The sequence below is a fragment of the Fistularia commersonii genome, chromosome 31, assembly GCF_037954325.1.
Source record: "Fistularia commersonii isolate RoL2024-O1a breed Wild chromosome 31, RoL_Fcom_v1.0, whole genome shotgun sequence".
NCBI lineage: Eukaryota > Metazoa > Chordata > Actinopteri > Syngnathiformes > Fistulariidae > Fistularia > Fistularia commersonii.
Window position 1 is genome coordinate 9,951,918 of NC_141314.1, and position 15,899 is coordinate 9,967,816.

General features: G+C 44.8%; 4 protein-coding genes and 1 long non-coding RNA gene across 7 annotated transcripts in view; 2 read left to right on the plus strand and 3 right to left on the minus strand.

Annotated features, from left to right (window-relative positions):
• Positions 1-1,081: 1,081 nt before the first annotated feature.
• On the minus strand, positions 1,082-6,215 carry LOC147215856 (vesicle transport protein SEC20-like). Of its 2 annotated transcripts, none has more exons than XM_086178565.1 (6): positions 6,011-6,215; positions 5,289-5,381; positions 5,104-5,195; positions 3,122-3,226; positions 2,911-3,029; positions 1,082-1,887 (listed from the first exon to the last, which is right to left on the minus strand). In XM_086178565.1, exons 1-6 carry the CDS (start codon positions 6,089-6,091, stop codon positions 1,691-1,693), a joined length of 687 nt encoding a protein of 228 aa, XP_086034691.1. In that variant the 5' UTR covers positions 6,092-6,215; the 3' UTR covers positions 1,082-1,690. The 2 variants fall into 2 exon arrangements, with proteins under 2 accessions (XP_086034691.1, XP_086034692.1); XM_086178566.1 differs by having other exon boundaries at positions 2,911-3,045.
• Positions 1,745-6,194, plus strand: LOC147215857 (uncharacterized). Of its 2 annotated transcripts, XR_015109206.1 has the most exons (4): positions 1,745-1,940; positions 3,900-4,058; positions 5,904-5,960; positions 6,047-6,115. It is a non-coding gene; the product is annotated as an uncharacterized LOC147215857 (long non-coding RNA). The 2 variants fall into 2 exon arrangements; XR_015109205.1 differs by lacking the exon at positions 5,904-5,960 and having other exon boundaries at positions 6,063-6,194.
• A 186-nt stretch (positions 6,216-6,401) lies between the features above and the next one.
• On the minus strand, positions 6,402-8,461 carry atp6v0e1 (ATPase H+ transporting V0 subunit e1). The gene is made up of 4 exons (XM_086178567.1): positions 8,242-8,461; positions 7,725-7,772; positions 6,744-6,864; positions 6,402-6,666 (listed from the first exon to the last, which is right to left on the minus strand). The coding sequence occupies exons 1-3, from the start codon at positions 8,343-8,345 to the stop codon at positions 6,771-6,773; spliced, it is 246 nt and encodes an 81-aa protein (XP_086034693.1). The 5' UTR covers positions 8,346-8,461; the 3' UTR covers positions 6,402-6,666; positions 6,744-6,770.
• Positions 8,462-9,931: 1,470 nt separating this feature from the next.
• Positions 9,932-13,619, minus strand: rpl26 (ribosomal protein L26). Its single transcript, XM_086139358.1, has 4 exons — positions 13,466-13,619; positions 12,621-12,792; positions 12,106-12,246; positions 9,932-10,097 (listed from the first exon to the last, which is right to left on the minus strand). The coding sequence occupies exons 2-4, from the start codon at positions 12,786-12,788 to the stop codon at positions 9,969-9,971; spliced, it is 438 nt and encodes a 145-aa protein (XP_085995484.1). The 5' UTR covers positions 12,789-12,792; positions 13,466-13,619; the 3' UTR covers positions 9,932-9,968.
• A 1,001-nt stretch (positions 13,620-14,620) lies between these two features.
• Positions 14,621-15,899, plus strand: part of ppp2r2ba (protein phosphatase 2, regulatory subunit B, beta a) — a 40,290-nt gene continuing 39,011 nt past the window's right edge. Inside the window, exon 1 of the mRNA XM_086139356.1 lies at positions 14,621-14,778. Coding sequence (XP_085995482.1) covers positions 14,700-14,778 — 79 coding nt within the window. The 5' untranslated portion in view covers positions 14,621-14,699. The remainder of the gene's footprint in view (positions 14,779-15,899) is intronic.

Genomic DNA, 15,899 nt, shown 5'->3' on the forward strand with positions numbered 1-15,899 from the left:
TTAAAAAAAAAGAACAAAAACAAATTTCTTCCATCGAGCACCTTCTGTCCAACATGTATTACAAGAAACTCGGTAATTGACAATCAAACACACCGAACAAAGAACTGAAGATCCAAATGTAATATAATATATATATATAGACTTGCCTTTTTTTAATCTAACTTTATATTAATCCTCTGAATATCATAGAATAACTGGTGAGTGAAACTAGTTCAGGGGAGGTTTTCTGAAAGCGTTTTTCTCCCAATATGACTTTTCAAAACTGTGCACGTCTGCTTGACGGTTTAAAGAACATGAAAAGGCTTTGTGAGGCCGCCCTGCCGCTTTGCCGCTCCTCGCCGTGTCGTTTCCGCTCCCGCGACAAAGCCACGCACTCTTCGTCACACTAAGTCAAACACTTGATTGACGCCAACGCGAGAATAGCGTAATTTGCTCGACAGAGAGCCAGAGGCCTCATTGAAGTGCGCGGTTATACGACCAGACCGGGGAAGCGGCCTCGCACAACCGCCGCCACTTTACTCGAGTAAGAGATGCTTAAACGTCTCTCCAGCCCCTCCGTGCACACTCTTGTCTTTATCTCATTTAAAATATGACAAACACACGGCGGCGGCGACCCTCGGCCAAAAACGGCGGCCCATACTTATTCGACGGGTAACGGTCGTTCGTGTCCGCATTTAGCGGAATAACAATGGCGGGCAAATTGCAGGGGAGGGTAGCAAGGTCACGTAGCCCCTCTGGTCACGCTCTCCTGTGAGGTGCTGAAAAGGCAGCGTCAGATAACAAATCCGCACAAACCTAAAAATATCCCTCCTCGCCCTCCACCCGCACTGGAAAGGGAGTGGGAAGCGGGCGGGATAATCTGCTTTTCCGGGTCTTATCTGAAGAAAGACAGGGATGCATGCTTTTCTGTCTCTGCCAGTGTGATTGCTGCCACCGCCGCTCTGCTGCGGGCCAGAGCCGCCGCGACGCGGCCCGAGAGAAACCAGACTGAGCGCGCTCAGCGGAGGTCGTTTTTCAGCCGAGTGCCAACGTGCGGCGTCGCTCCGACCGCCCGGACATCAAGCGCTAGGCTTCGGACCGCTAAAATTAAGGCATTTATTTTCCTTTCAAGCAGCATGATAATAAAGCAGCGGGAAGCCGCGCCGATTGTACAGCAAATGATCAGAAATAATTTAAAAACTCACCTGAAATGTAAAAATTATGACGCTTTTGTTGCAACGTCAATGTCGACGCGTTGACTTTCTTTCAACTCCAACTCACGTGTGACACCTAATACAACTTGATCACAATATCCTGACACTGATGCCAATAAAAGATTGCTACACCCAAGAAGCATTACTTGATTTGCTACCAATAACGGAATTCCACACAAATTACCCGAAAATGAAATAGCGATCGTTACCACAAATCTTATACGTGTCAATAAATATGGATTTCTCTCTACACCGGCTTGTTTCAAATCAGTGAAATGTGAGTTTGGGCCGCCAGTGTCAGATTATACGCGGCACATTATTGATAGAAATTGGCACGTGACTAGTTTTAACTTTTCAATACTCATCCTCGGCGGCCTCGCAGTCGGGCATCGGCTGCTTCCCCTCCCACGGGGGGGAGTAACTCTGTGCGCGCGCGATTGGACATGCAGCATTCGGAATGGCTCGGATCCCAGGCGCCCGCCGACGGCCGGCGCTCGTCAGAGGAACGGGAACAGTCGCTTTTTGAGGATGTAGAGGACGGTGGCGAGGAAGAGGGCCAGCGCCAGGAAGATGAGCAGTTTATCCGTCAGCTCCCTCCGGTTGTACTTGGTGATGAGCTTCCTGCCGAGCTGGATGGTCCCCGTCATGGTCTTGAATTCCTCGTTGGTCTCCTGGATGGTCCTGGAGGAGGTCGCTGGAGACGGACAAAAGAAAAACCTCTTTCATTTTTCTCACGGGAGGAAAAAGGTGAGTTTTATGTCCGGAAGGATTTTTAGTCATTCAAATATGCACGCTGAGTGTTGAAATAAATGTTAACTGCAAATCTCCCCCTCACATCGTTTATCCCTTGTTTCCACTTTATGCTTTTCTATGATTGAATAAAAACAAGTGTTGAAATACCATAATTTCCAGACTATAAGCCGCTACTTTGTAGCAGTAATTTGGACAATTTTGTAATTTTTGTAATTTTTTTATATATATTTCCCTTTTTTTCTTTTCATTTCTTTAATTTAGATTTATTTTAACTTTTCTCTTGATCCCCATGTGCCCCAAAATTGCCCCTCAGGAAAAAAATTAAGTTTTTCTTATTCTTTTTCCACACGCTTTCAACACTCCAACTTAAACAATGACTCAGCTAATTTATGGATTTTTTGGGGGGGGGGGTGAATAACAATCTCCATGACGGCAAAACATTTAGCCTAAGACGACAAAAGTACCCTGAAATTCTGAGGCCGTTTAATTCCGACACTATGAAGTCCACTAAAAATATGGATTTTTTTTTTTAAATTCTAAATTACGTTAGCTTATGATGTGATGTATTCCTAGATTCTCTCCGACAAAAATCCCTTTTCACAAACATGCTGTTTATTTTTAGCCTTTGCTGTTCATATTCAGGTACGCTCAATAGTCCAGAAGTTACGGTAAGTGTTGAAATAAATGTTAATACTTCCAATTACTACAAATTTCCCCTCCCATTTCAGGCATCCCTGGTTCCGGTTTCCGCTTTTCTATGTTTGAATAAAAACATATGTTGAAATAAATATCAATAATTCTAATTACTACATTTCTCTCCTCTGATGAATTCATCTCTGGTTCCAGTTTCCACATTTTCTATGTTTGAATAAAAACCAGGCGGCAGATAATTCTCAAACCAGGTGTCAGAACCCGTTCAACCTGCTCGGTGGCGAAGGCCTTCCCGCTGCGACCGCAAACCCACCGAGCGATGTCATGGTCTCCTCGCTCTGCTGCACCTGCTGGGCCATCATCCTGCTGATGCTCATCAGGTTCTCCGTGATGTCGCTGCTGGTCTGGGCCAGGCCCTCTTTGGTCATCTTCCTGGGAGAAACGCATTCTGGGGAATTAGACGCGTTTCAAGCAAAAAACGGGAACGCTCAGGTTTGGCTCCTTCTTGTAAACTGTCGCCCCACCTCTGCCTGGCGGCGCCGTCCGCCCCGCTGAGGAGCGACTGCTTCTCCGCATTGTCGATGGACAGTTTGCTAGCCAGGTTGGCTTTCCTCCAAGCCGTCTGGTTGCTGCAGAGACAGCCGTGGAGAAACATCTCAACCTTCACGCACTTCTGTCAAAGAAGGGGTCACAGATTTACCTTTAACGAAACTGGAGCTCGTCTGACCTGAACCAAAATCAATCAATCAATCCATCCATCCATCCATCCATCCATCCATCCATCGCCGCTAATCCTGAACTCGGGGTCGCAGGAGCCTATCCCAGCTATCGTCAGGCGCCAATCAACCAACCCCAAGAAACCACTCACTCACTCATTCCAGGCAATTTTTCCCAATTAACCTGCATGTTTTTGGACTGTGGGAGGAAACCGGAGAACCTGGAGGAAACCTGCGCAGACTAGGGTAGAACATGCAAACTCCACGTGGAAAGATCCCCTTATTGTTATCGAAGCAGGGTGGCTAACCTCTGCTAGCCACCGCACCGCCCCCTGAACAAAAATATTAACAACAATTAAAAAAAAAAGTGTTCCTGATGAAAAAAATTTTCATCGTTCGCGGCCTGGTCACAGATTCCTTTCAGAATTCCTCGGTGCGGCCAGAGCATTGAGAGGATCCGGTCCCTGAGGGGCCCGAACAGCCTCGGAGTAGTTTTTCTCTGGGTGTCTGGGATCTCCGTTAGAGCCGGGGTGAGAAGCTCTGCCATCCAGGATAATATTAACCAGAGGACCCTCCATCTGTTCAGGAAGCCTCCTGGACGCTGGTGAGGTGTTCCAGGGAGAGGAAGGGAGACACTGGACTGGGAACGCCTAGGGATTCCCTCAGAGGAACTGGACCCAGTGGGCGGGGAGAAGGAGGTCTGGGTTTCTCTGCTTCAGGTGCCGCCCCGGAGAGCCCAACACGGGTAAGAGGCAGAAGATGGATGGATGGATGGATGGATGGATGGATGGATGGATGGATGTTCCCGGCATGAACGATGATTCTCACTGAACCCGGCCTGGATGGAGCTGCATTTGTTCCGCAGGTTTTTCCATCTCCATGGTCTGTTCTGTTCGCTTCTGTTCCTCCTCCGTGTTTTATCTTTATTCTAAATACTCACACGTTTGAGGTGATGCGAGAAAACATTCCTAAATTTGACAATTTGGACGATGATAAGCTCCCAGAGACGACTTCCACCCTGATACTTGAGGGGACATTTCCCCAATTTTATCAGATCTTAAGTAGCAGCTGTTGAATCCAGCTTGTCTTAAGCAGGCAGATAAGATAAACCAGGAACTTAGAGATAGAGACATTCTTACAGACTGCAAGTACGGGCTCGGTCAATCATCTCAGCTCAAAATACTGACTATTATTATTGACGGGAAAAGTTACCGGCCGATCCCTCGCCTCTCTGTGACTGACAGGTATGTGATCAGTCGTTTAACACGTCTGGTAAACCTTCAAGTCTTATTGTTGTTTTGGTGAGCTTTGAACAATGATTGTAAAAAATAAAAATCGGTTAAATCTGCACACCCATTATTTTGACTTTCGGGCTGCTTATCTTCTCATTTGACTTGAAACGCAGCCATATTCATATCATCCCTCATACCAGCCGCATCATTTATATAACTACGCACCAAATGCATAACTTGTCTGTCCATTTATTTTGATTTTTATCAAAAACCTGGACACAATCCGAGCCGGGAGCTCTCGTTGCAAAATCTCACCGTGCCTGCACAATGACAATTCCAAAATCTTGACTCTTGATGTGCCCGGATGAAAGTGTTGTAATAATCAGAGTAGAAAATATGGCAAAGATGCGAGTCAGCTGGGAACCCCGGGGGTTTCGGCCGGAACGGCGGATAATCCGCTCACTCGACCGGTTCGGTAGTTGGATCCCAAATAGGTGTCGGACGACACAATGCTCGGCATTCACACGGGTCGGCAGATAATCATCTAAAAACCATCACCTGAGCATCTGCTTCCTGTGTCCCTCCACCTGAGCCATCAAGGCCTGCTTCTGCGACTCCCGGTCTTGCTCCATGGCCAGTTGTTCAAAATCCTGTCAATGTGACAAAGCGGGCAAAGCCGATTTCCGGCCGTGAAATTAATTTGCGGACGCACGGACAATTTTGAACGGAACATTGCTCCTCACCTGAATACGCAGCCGCAGATTGTGGAAACACTTTTTCACACCTGCGTTGAGTTCATTCAGCTGAATTTGAGGGCCGGCACACTCGCCGATGTCCTTCGGAAACAAGAGGGAGAACTTTTTAATATTATTATTCTGTGATTTGCGTTGTCACCGTCTCCGTGGAGCCGCTGTGGCAGAACGGGCGTCTCTCTGATCGCAGGGTTGCAGGTTCAACTCCCGGTTCCTGGGGAAGACCTGGTTCCTGCCTTGCATGGAAGCTCTGACCCATCGCTGTGTGAATGTAATACAGGAGGACGATATTAACTCATTCACATTTAAAGTTTGTATTTTAATTTTGATATATGATTAAAAAGGGGGTGGCAGGTTTTCAAGACTGTTGCGTTTCATTTTCAAGAGAATTGCCCAAAAACTATCAATAAAGATTGTAATATTCTGTTTGCTTTTTAATGCAAAATCACAGGCTGGGCCAAAAGTCTAATGTCTGCAATTTATTGACGCTCTCCATGATCCAAAGTGCATATCAGTGCTTCCAACGTGTTTAAAACTTTCTTCTATCTGGTTAAATCTGGTTTCCAATTTCTGGAAATGAGACTTGACAGTCCGCCGGGTTTGCAGAGCCGCTTCTTCCGGGGACGTCAGGAGACGCGGACAGCTTTGACCCGGGAGGACGAGGTCGGACGGCTGGGCGGCGCCAAGAAACCTTACCGGGGAAACATTCGCACCTGGATCAGAGCCTTGATTTCCAAGTCGTATTTCAGGATTTCTTGTTCGCAGATTCGGACGTGGACATCGGAGGCCGCCATGTTGCCAACGTCTGCAGCCGCCGCTACGGAAAGCGGGAGGGAAAAGTGCGCGTTTCGTCTCACAGAAATCCCTTCACAACTGGACAAGTTAATGATCTGCTAAAAGGAATTTTAAAGCGCAAAATACCGATAGGATTAATGAGTCGGTGAGATGGGAATAAAAGAAGCTTGTAATTCATTTTGTAGTTGTGAAAGTGAACCAAAAGGTCATGAGATGAGGAAAGATTTAGATTCACTGCTTCTCAACACTGCGGTTCAGATCCATCACTTCGATCGGAAAAGGAGTCAAAACATGAAACGTGCTACATAATTCATTGATGGCAAAGTCATTTATATCAACAAAAGCTTTAAACACAATATACAGAATATAAAGGGCATCAGAGTTAGCACTTTTATAAATTAGTTAAAGCACATAAAGAAAGATTTTTCAGATCGTCCTCTGTCCAGGCACCGCTGTGGGCGTCAGTTTAGGATCTGCGATTTGAAGGCAACTGTGAAGGAATGACGTCCGTGTGAAGTGAAGAGCTACGGCTCCACCGGCGTGCAGCGGGGGTGCAGCGGGGTCCCCCGTTTCCCTGGTCGGACAGAATCAGTTGGTATCGGCATTTCCAGCGGAAGGGGAAACGTATCGACAATACGTCGAAAGGTTTACCTGCGCAACCAGGACACCAGGTGGGAATTAAGGCCAGTGATACCTCAAGTACCAGATGGTTTCAGTGGACAGAGAAGGCCCCATCAGCGGGTTCAGCTGGGCCAGAATGGCTATGAGCCAGCTGGGGAACAGAGGATTTGACAATCGTTATCATCGACGATCACCCCTCAGGGATAATTACATTATTTCTGATTTCGCACAACTAAAAAACACATTTCCACATGCCTTTGTGTTTTTATTAGTGAAACAAACTCCCATAGATAAGCCTGTGGAGAGCAACGAGATACCAGGTGTACAATTGCAACCCGATGCACCGCGTAATGATTTATTTATTCAAGACGGATTTTATTGATTCCACGACGGGGTAGAAAAAGTGTGCAAACAGTGATCATGGAAGAATATGCAAATAAGGATACAGACACCAAATGAAGAGACTATGTACAATATGCACACTAGAACACAAAACATAAAAATATTTTAAAAAGGAAATAAAAGAGGGATTAAAAGAAGTGCCTTGAGTAGGGAGTGATAGTAGAATAAGTGAACACGATGTGGGTAGTAAAAAATGCTAATAGGTAAGGTGTCCTGGAGAATGTATAAATAGAAATATTGCTTGGATGAGCGTGGAGATAGTTGTGCAGAAGGATATTTTTATGTGATTCCTGTAGCAGCAAAAAACAAAAATCCACAGCCTGGTTGTCGGGTGTCAGAAGACCCTATATCATAGAATTGACCTTGAAAAAAAAATTTATAACTTTTTTTTTTATTATTTTGCAAGTGTGCAGGGCAAAAAAAAAGCCGATTACAGAGTTCAATATTAGTAGAGGTCATTTTAGGGAAGTATCAAAACAGTACAGTACATAGTACGACTTTTTCCATCCTCTCTTGACCTCACAGGGATACTGTCCAAACGCAACTTATATTACTGATTTGTGAAACATAATCAGGAAATATCAGATAAATCCTGAAGTTCATACTTACAACAGGTAGCAGCAAACTGCCGTTAACACCAACATAGTGACGATCACACTGTGGAAAACACGCAACATTGAAAACACACTCTGTGTACTTTAAATAGTTTTCTCTCTGGATCTTGTGATCATGTGATTTCACATATATATCCGAGAACGGGAAGTTACTGTGCGCATATTTTCCATTTGCTATATTTCCTTTTTCTTTTTAAGTTGTTTTAGGTTGTGAGCTCCAATGTGTAGAAAAGTCAAAACATGAGGAAATAAAACTTTCAGGGAGAGAAACTCGGGGAGCCGACTGCCGGGTTAGCTTCGTTAGTTAGCATTAACTTTTACTAACTTCAGAGTAATTCACTGACGTATTCTTCGTTCAGTTGAATGGTAACGTGAAATAATACATACAATAATCTAAATCGGAGACAATGTAACTGGAGTTTATTTATGTTTTTTTTTTTTTTTAAGGCGGTACAAGGAAAAACAAACACTTTTAAAGCTAACCCGAAAGCTAGTTAAGCTAGCAAACTCACCCCCTGTTGGGTCCCTTTGGGATAAACCAGGGCACCACCCCGCCGACAATCCCCCAAAACAGGGTCATCACCGACATGGATATCACGAAACTCAGCTCTGCCATGCTGGCGAGGGTTTGTTGTTGTTTCTCAAACCCCCAAAAAAGTAATGAATAAACAACAAAAACGTTTCACTCCGTGGAAGTGTTGCGTGTCTCGGCTCCCATGAAGAGTGAAGGGAGCGCTCGAGTCACGTGACCTGCAGCTCCTCTGGCCAACTCCTACTTCAACTCCAGGGAAACCAAATTTAGAAAACAATTGTTTTCCCCTCAAATACATAAAGTTAGCTGCTTTTCATTGAGTTATATGGTTCCTGAAAACAATTTGCATGCCTGCTTGTGTGTGGCTGTGGAATACAAACTTTTTGATAGATCAGCTTGAGTTTGAAGGATCTATTCAGACAAATGACCTCTTGGATCCTCTGATCTAAACTGATGTTCAGTTTGCAGATAACATACACTTTATCGATCCCACGATGGGTATTACAGGGTAGAAAAGTATGCAAACAGTTAATAGTGGAAATACTGTACAAGATGGTCCAGGAGCAGAGCCATTGGGTTATTCTGAGTGATGTCTTTCAAACGGGTTCAGTCACCTGTCTGTTTAACATCCTCACTCTTTGCCAACTGTTTAACAAACTCTATGGAACAACATATATGCAGTTTCTAATCATATTACTTGTAAGCACCCTCTTTTCTTTGCAGTGTCGAATTCTGTCCGGATGAGGGAACCACCGGGCCTCTTTGCTGCCTAAGCCCACTCACTTCTGATCTGTGAACACTTTGAAACACATCACAGCACAACACAAGAAATGCTGTTAACTATCGGTTTCTAGCCTGCAGGTTCCGTCGATAATCCTGGCTGGATGATGACAGGAAATACAATTCATTGCTCCACAAACATACAAAGCATCAGTCCCTGATAATCTGTTCTTCACGTTTTGGGTCAAGAAAGTCTTTTTTCCAAAGGTGGTTGTACCTCAATTCATGAACCCTCATGCCATTTGATCTGGTGCTCGATAGCCGTGTTTCCCAATAAAAATGCTTCAGAATGACTTATTCGACGCATGTGTCTTCATACATCTATATCTACATATTTTTTTCAATCAGGACCCTCTGATCCCAAAGAACATTTGGACCCAGGTGAAGGTCCAAGAATGATTAGTGGTCAGAAGAAAGTAAAAAGGTTAACTCAAGACAAAAGCTTGTTCCAAGCAACTTTAAACACCATCTCCAACCTAAAAACCCTTCACTCCAAGATAGGAACACAGTGAATTTTATTCATCTGCGTAAACAGAGAAACAAGCAGTGTTATTGAAAACCACCAAGACCAGTGAGAAAGCTCTGAAAGCTGGCAACTAAAGTTGCTGAACTCATTGCTAAAGCCAAACAGCCGCACACCTCGGCCCCCCTCGGTCCCCATTAATACTACCTGCCTGCAAAGTCATCGTAGAAGAAATGCTCGGCCCTGGTGCTTTTCAAGAAATAGCTCGATGCCAACTAAGTAAATTGAGACTACAGATTCATTCAATTTCATTAAAATCGTTTTTGACATTTACTTGGTGCTGTGCTCAAAAGAGGTTAGGAAACACCACTCTATACTCTGTTTAACAATCAAAGTATTTTTGCGGCAAAAGAAGACAAACCATCAATCCATTTATACAATTTATTGATAGCAAAAGATCAGTTTCACTCCTGCATCTTCTCAATGGTCTCCTCCTTGTATTTGCCCTTCTCCTTTCCATCGGCACGTGATTTGGCCTTGCGCTCCAGAATCTTCTTACGGTCCTTGTCCAGCTTTAGCCTGGTGATGACCACCTGCAAATCAGGGCATCAGCTTCGTCATCAATCAATAAAACATCAGAAAGCTGGGAGAATCGTCTACTCTTAAAATGTACATACATGTTATATGTTATAATATATTGTATAATATATTGCGATGTACAGATGTTTACACCGTGCTGACTGACAACTACACACGCAAGAAAATTATACTCCAGCTTCAGACCATAAAGCATAATAAATATTTTTAATGCTCTCAAATGTCTTATCTTAAACTTTATTTTGCATGAAGTACAATGCAGTATTCAATTATTCCTACTAAAGGACAATTACCCTCTGGGGGAAAACTATCCCAAAACAGATTAATATCCACAAAACAAAGAAAAATCTATCCTCACAATGTGGAAGATGTACATAAAAGGAACATCAAAAAGATTGAAAACTGCAGTTTTGCCCAATGCAACAATTTTCTCAATGTAACATCAGCACGCTTTAAGGCATGAAATCTATAAAAACCTGGAAATAACAGGCATCCTTATGTTGGGTAAACATATGCTTTGAACAACAACTGCAGCTCACTTGGGCAGTCACTCACACTGCATCTTGGATCCTGCAGCCGCGATGTTACAGTTTGTGTTCAACGAGGGCCACCAAGGAGGGTGTGTTTGATATATATCACTAAATATGTGGGACACCTCACCATCCTGAAAATTCTCAACATAGCTAGATGGATTGTTTAGACAGCAACAATAAACTGACACAGGCAGCTCCAATTGCTGTTGGTGATTAAATACATGGTAGGTATGATTTTAGTATCACTGATAATTCTATGGTCCCGATGTACTACAACCAGTAGAAGTAGCGTCACCAAAATTTCTGACAACAAAATGCTGCAGCCTCTTTCCCCAGCTCCACAAGGTGATATGACCATAAAATCTAAAATTTTAATCTTGACCATTCAGCCTCCTTGACTTGCGATGTGATCAGGTGACGATTCACAGCAGACGGGAACATTAGCTCACCGCCGCAGCTCAAGTGCATGATATTCACAATTTCCCCCGCAAGCCGTCTTGCATACTTTGTTGAAGAATACACTCTTAACAAAATGATAGTCTCTCCATCTCCATAAAGCTGTCGCACAAGCAGATGCTGTCACTAAACCTCGCCCAGAGCTCCAGCCATCCCCATCGCTTTAATGAAACTCCAGCTTTCGACAAGGACAGACGTGGTCTAAACCGTGCACTGCATCCTCCTTATTCAGCCATTTACATTTTCCCCCTCTGTTACTGCGGTTGTTATTCTCCCTTGACCCCAAGCACAACTTCATCCCTCTAAGAGCATCCAAACTTTTGCTAGAAATTCAAATGCCTCCCTGTGCGGCAAATCTGATAATGCTCAAGAGTGAACATCTTGATGCTGCTTTGAAGTTCTTCTAGTCTTAATTTCATTTCTCAGATCCAAATAATCTGAGTATTTTAAGTGTTAATATTTAACATGTGCATAAGAAACATTACAATTTTCAAATTGAAAATGAGACTAAATGCACGACTTTGATGAGGTGCTGAAAGATTCTTGAAAGATTCAAGAAATCTTGAACTACTGCTTGTGCCACCTACCACCATTTAAAACCAGAGCAGCAGTAAACGCTTATGACCATTGCCAGTTTAAAGTAAAACAAGAAATAATCAAATATACACAGCTCAAGTAAATCTTTCCCATACAATTTTTCACCACTCCATTTCAGTGATTTCCAACCATGGGAAATTCTAAGTTCACTTAATTGGTCCAAGAAGTTATTTTTCAGCGAGTGATAATAATGTTCATCATTATTAGGTGTCTGTGTCTGCGATGTAGTGACAGACAGAGCAATTAAACAGTCTTCCACTCTACTGGATGACAGCTGCATTAAGCGACAGTGAAGACTCCTCATAACTTGTTCAGTTGTGTGAAGAAGCATCATCTTAAAATTGCCATGCCTCAAACACGGTTGAAACACACCGCTTTACCTCACATTCACAGCAGCGTCATGGTTCACCTAACTCACCTTGCTGGGGTGAATGCCGACATGGACCGTGGTTCCGTTGGCCTTCTCTCTCTGCACGCGCTCGATGTAGATGACGTACTTCTTTCTGTAGACCTGGACCACCTTGCCAATCTGCTGGCCTTTGTAATGCCCACGGACTACCTGTTTGTGATCAGCACACAGAAACCACTTCAGATTCAATTCAAGATTCAGCGTGTTCATTGTCATGTGTGCAGTCTAGAAACATGGGTCTTGTATAATGAATTTTTTTTGCATTGCTGCCTGCAGCACATCCAGTCAAATATTGACAAATGACTACAAACACTGTTATAATATGTTATTAAAGGGCAGGAAATGCAAACAGTGCTGAGAAATGTAGACAATGTTAGAAATATGATAGTATTGGCGAGTTGTGTGATTCAAAAATGAGCACCGCTTTATATGTGCAACTAAAAAGCACAAATGTACACTTTGGGTAGGCAGTTCAGTCATTATAATTACCCCATGCATCACAAAATACAAAACCCAAACTGTACCTGGACTTCATCATCTTTGCGGATGGGCATCGACCTCACGTTGTATTTCTGTCGCAGCTCCTTAGACAGCGGGGAAGACATGATCTTCCTCCTGATGTGTGAGGGGGCATTGAAGTGCCTCTTGCGGTTCTTGCGGCGGGAGGATGTCACAAATGGATTGAGCTTCATGATGCTGCAAGTCGACAAAAGATTTAGATGTTAACTACAAAATGGCAGCATCTTCATTTTAAAAATTCTCATGAGTTAACTGTTCACACCTAACAATACTGTACACTTCATATAGCTCACAGCATACACAAGATGTACCGGGTAGACGGTGGCCTAGCATTACACACAAAGATAACACTTCACCTACGTAACTAAGCTCATTTAGACAATAAATAAAGACGAGACTTGCACGTTATATTACTGGTTCATAAGGATTTAAAATAATTTAACTTTGCCGAAGACATCCGACCCATTAGGAGCTAGCATAGCAACGCTACAGTTAGCATAATAGACAGAGCGGATGAAGACAGCACAACTTAACACAGCGTGAAGATTTAAAACTTGACGAAACTATATACCGACATATAAAAAGAGCATTGTGGGCCGGGTATTAATAGGTAATATTTAAAACCGGGAATGCTCCTTATGCGCCAACATGCGGCTAGAGCTAGGAGCCACAGGGAGACCAGACACGGAGCGGTTTCTTCCAACATCGTTCACCTAACAGGGTCAATATCGATGGTCTTTTGACCGTGAAATGTCCGAATGTGTGATTGAACTTTATTTTTGATCCACGGTAAAATGATAGGAAGGATGGATGGCGATTATTTAGAGAAAGTGGTAGCCTCAAATCTTACCCTGCCGTTTGCTCCTATATGGCCGGCGGAAAAGAGGCTCGGCAAGTACTTCCGCTGACATTAGTTCACACCAAATCTCGCGAGATTTGACGCGAACAAGGATACAGGCAACCCACGAGTGACTCCCCTCGGTCGTGACAGGTCACATGAACATCTGGAAAAGGAGCAAATCGATCCCATAATTACTTCTGTATGCAATTTATTCGTTTAAATGTGGTTATCTGGGTGAAAATGATCTTTTGTCATTTAAAAACTCCATAAAAAGCTTGTTTATCAGCTATGTCTCTTTGTCACAGTGTCCAACAGTCACTGTGGTAAGCATATTAATAATTTCATTGTGCAAGGAAAGACGTTTCCTTCAGGTGCCAGTAAACACTTTGAATCCTTGAATAGTTTTATACTTCTCAGCTGACGGCTGGAACACACAAATACAAGCTGCATCCTCTCCTCGGGGTCACTGAGCTTGTCGCCACCTTGTTGTAATGACTACGTAGTTGTGTTGTAACAGTTTGCTGTGTGTCTGACATGTTGTCACCAGATGGCGCTGGAACAGGTTACCTCACAACAATGGTCAGCGCTGGAGTGAAAACAAGTTGAGTCTATGATTCATCAAGTTTTTTCTTGACACTTTCTTGGCGGTTGGGATCCACGTTTTTCAGTGATAACAACGATATTCAGTGTACATAGGCCGTTTCGCTCATCGAGTGTAAACACGCTCCACTCTTGTTGTAAATACAGATTTTATTTCGGCCACCCATCCTCACAGATTCACTGTGAGGGGGCATTTTCATCATCTTCATCTTCAGCAGCAGCAGCTGGATCCTCTGTTCAATCTCAATTTGCAGTAACCGCCAGGCGACGTGCAATCCTGCAGGGAGGGTGTGCACGGAAAAAAACGGCGCCGGTGGCCCCCCTCATCCGGAGGGACAGCAGCGACCCCATGACTTGGTCTCGGTCCGGGATCCGGGAGTGAACCGCCGGTCGCCGCGGCCGCGCAGCCGCGCCGCGTCGTCGCTCTCCAGGCGGCGCGCCGATCCAGCGGCTCCCGCCGCCCGCCTGCGATAAGTGATGCTGTCATAGCCCCCCTGCGCCGCGGACACGGTCCTCCCCCCCCCCCCCCCCCCATCTCCACCTCCACCTCCCCCGGTTCTCCTCTGACTGGCTGTCGAGGAGGCAGTGCGGATGTGGAGCCCGCAACCCGACGCTCTCCACCCGTCGGAACGCATCGGAGAAGATGAAATGTTTTTCCCGATACCTGCCGTACCTCTTCCGCCCGCCGAGCACCATCCTGTCCTCCACTTGCCACACCGAAGGTAGGGTGGGACGCCAGGGGAGCTGCCTTGGGTCTGCGAGTTGTTACTTGAAGCGTGTGACATGAATGTTAAGGCTACTACTACTGTGTCCCCGCCGGAGGGGAGAAGAAGACCCTGTGCATGCATGGAGAAGTTGCATCGTCCGCTTGCAGAGCACGGAAGCCCTGCAGCGTGAAGTTGTCTGGAGATGTCTAATGTGCCCGGGGCTTGCGGCACTCCCGAGTTCGATCACGTTGCTTTGCTTATGTCTGTCAACATGCAGGCCCCCCTGCTTGGGAGACACAGTTTGTGGAGTTGCATGATAGCCATCGCTTCTGTTCTTCTCACTGAGGCCGGTTCTTCTCCGGACGGCAGTGGGGAATGTCTTTAAGCGGTGCTATCAGATTGATTGCAGGGAGTGGAATTTCCCATCAAAGTAGCATTTACAGCCTCGACCGGAAGTGTGACCTAAGAGTTGGGTCAGCGTGAAAAGGGGTGACCTCGGCCGTAGCCGTGACGGCGACCCAGGGGTTGAAGAAGGCGGCCGTGCCGTTGGCCGAGGCGGGTCGGGATCCCGGTGTTTGTATAATCGTCCGTTTACTGGGTCATAATGTGGAGACCGACTGAGCCGCTGCATTATTTAGTTTTGCATGGTTGCCCTCCTTCCTGTGCGCTTTGCCCCGTGGCACGGGAAACGATGATTTTGTGGCACAGTGTTCAAGACATTAATGCTCACCCGGTCACTCACTCGGAATAACTTTTCAAATCATGATGAAGAGCTTGGGACTCACACACACACACATGCACACACACACAAATATCACCACTAAAGTGGAGAGTAAATACACTGTAAAAGTCATAAAAACACAAGAAAGCACAAGGAGAATAGTTACGTGTCTCTCGGGAGCGACCGTAATAAGACGCTCTGCAAGTTGTTGCTGTGACTTATTTGCTCCAAGATGTTGGTTGTTTGAGAGAAAAAAAACAGTTTGTCTTGTTTTTGTAGAAATATACAATGCTAACATTGCTACGATGCTGTGTATGTAATCCCGCTGGTTGTTATGATGACGTGGCACAACAATCGTTTTGGCCCAGAACGAGTATTTGTGTCGAGCAACTTCGTATCTTAATCGGTTACGGTT

Bases quoted from the DNA above. Each gene is read 5' to 3' on its own strand.
- LOC147215856 (XM_086178565.1), bottom strand. From the start codon at position 6,091: ATGGCGGCCTCCGATGTCCACGTCCGAATCTGCGAACAAGAAATCCTG. The intron at 5,196-5,288 runs GTGAGGAGCAAT...TCACATTGACAG, and splicing joins ATCTGCGGCTGCGTATTCAG to GATTTTGAACAACTGGCCAT. The intron at 3,227-5,103 runs GTGATGGTTTTT...CTGTCTCTGCAG, and splicing joins CACAGGAAGCAGATGCTCAG to CAACCAGACGGCTTGGAGGA.
- atp6v0e1 (XM_086178567.1), bottom strand. From the start codon at position 8,345: ATGGCAGAGCTGAGTTTCGTGATATCCATGTCGGTGATGACCCTGTTT. The intron at 7,773-8,241 runs GTGAGTTTGCTA...TGTTTTCCACAG, and splicing joins CCAAAGGGACCCAACAGGGG to TGTGATCGTCACTATGTTGG. The intron at 6,865-7,724 runs GTAAGTATGAAC...TCTGTTCCCCAG, and splicing joins GCAGTTTGCTGCTACCTGTT to CTGGCTCATAGCCATTCTGG.
- rpl26 (XM_086139358.1), bottom strand. From the start codon at position 12,788: ATGAAGCTCAATCCATTTGTGACATCCTCCCGCCGCAAGAACCGCAAG. The intron at 12,247-12,620 runs GTACAGTTTGGG...GATCACAAACAG, and splicing joins GCAAAGATGATGAAGTCCAG to GTAGTCCGTGGGCATTACAA. The intron at 10,098-12,105 runs GTGAGTTAGGTG...CCTGATTTGCAG, and splicing joins TCGGCATTCACCCCAGCAAG to GTGGTCATCACCAGGCTAAA.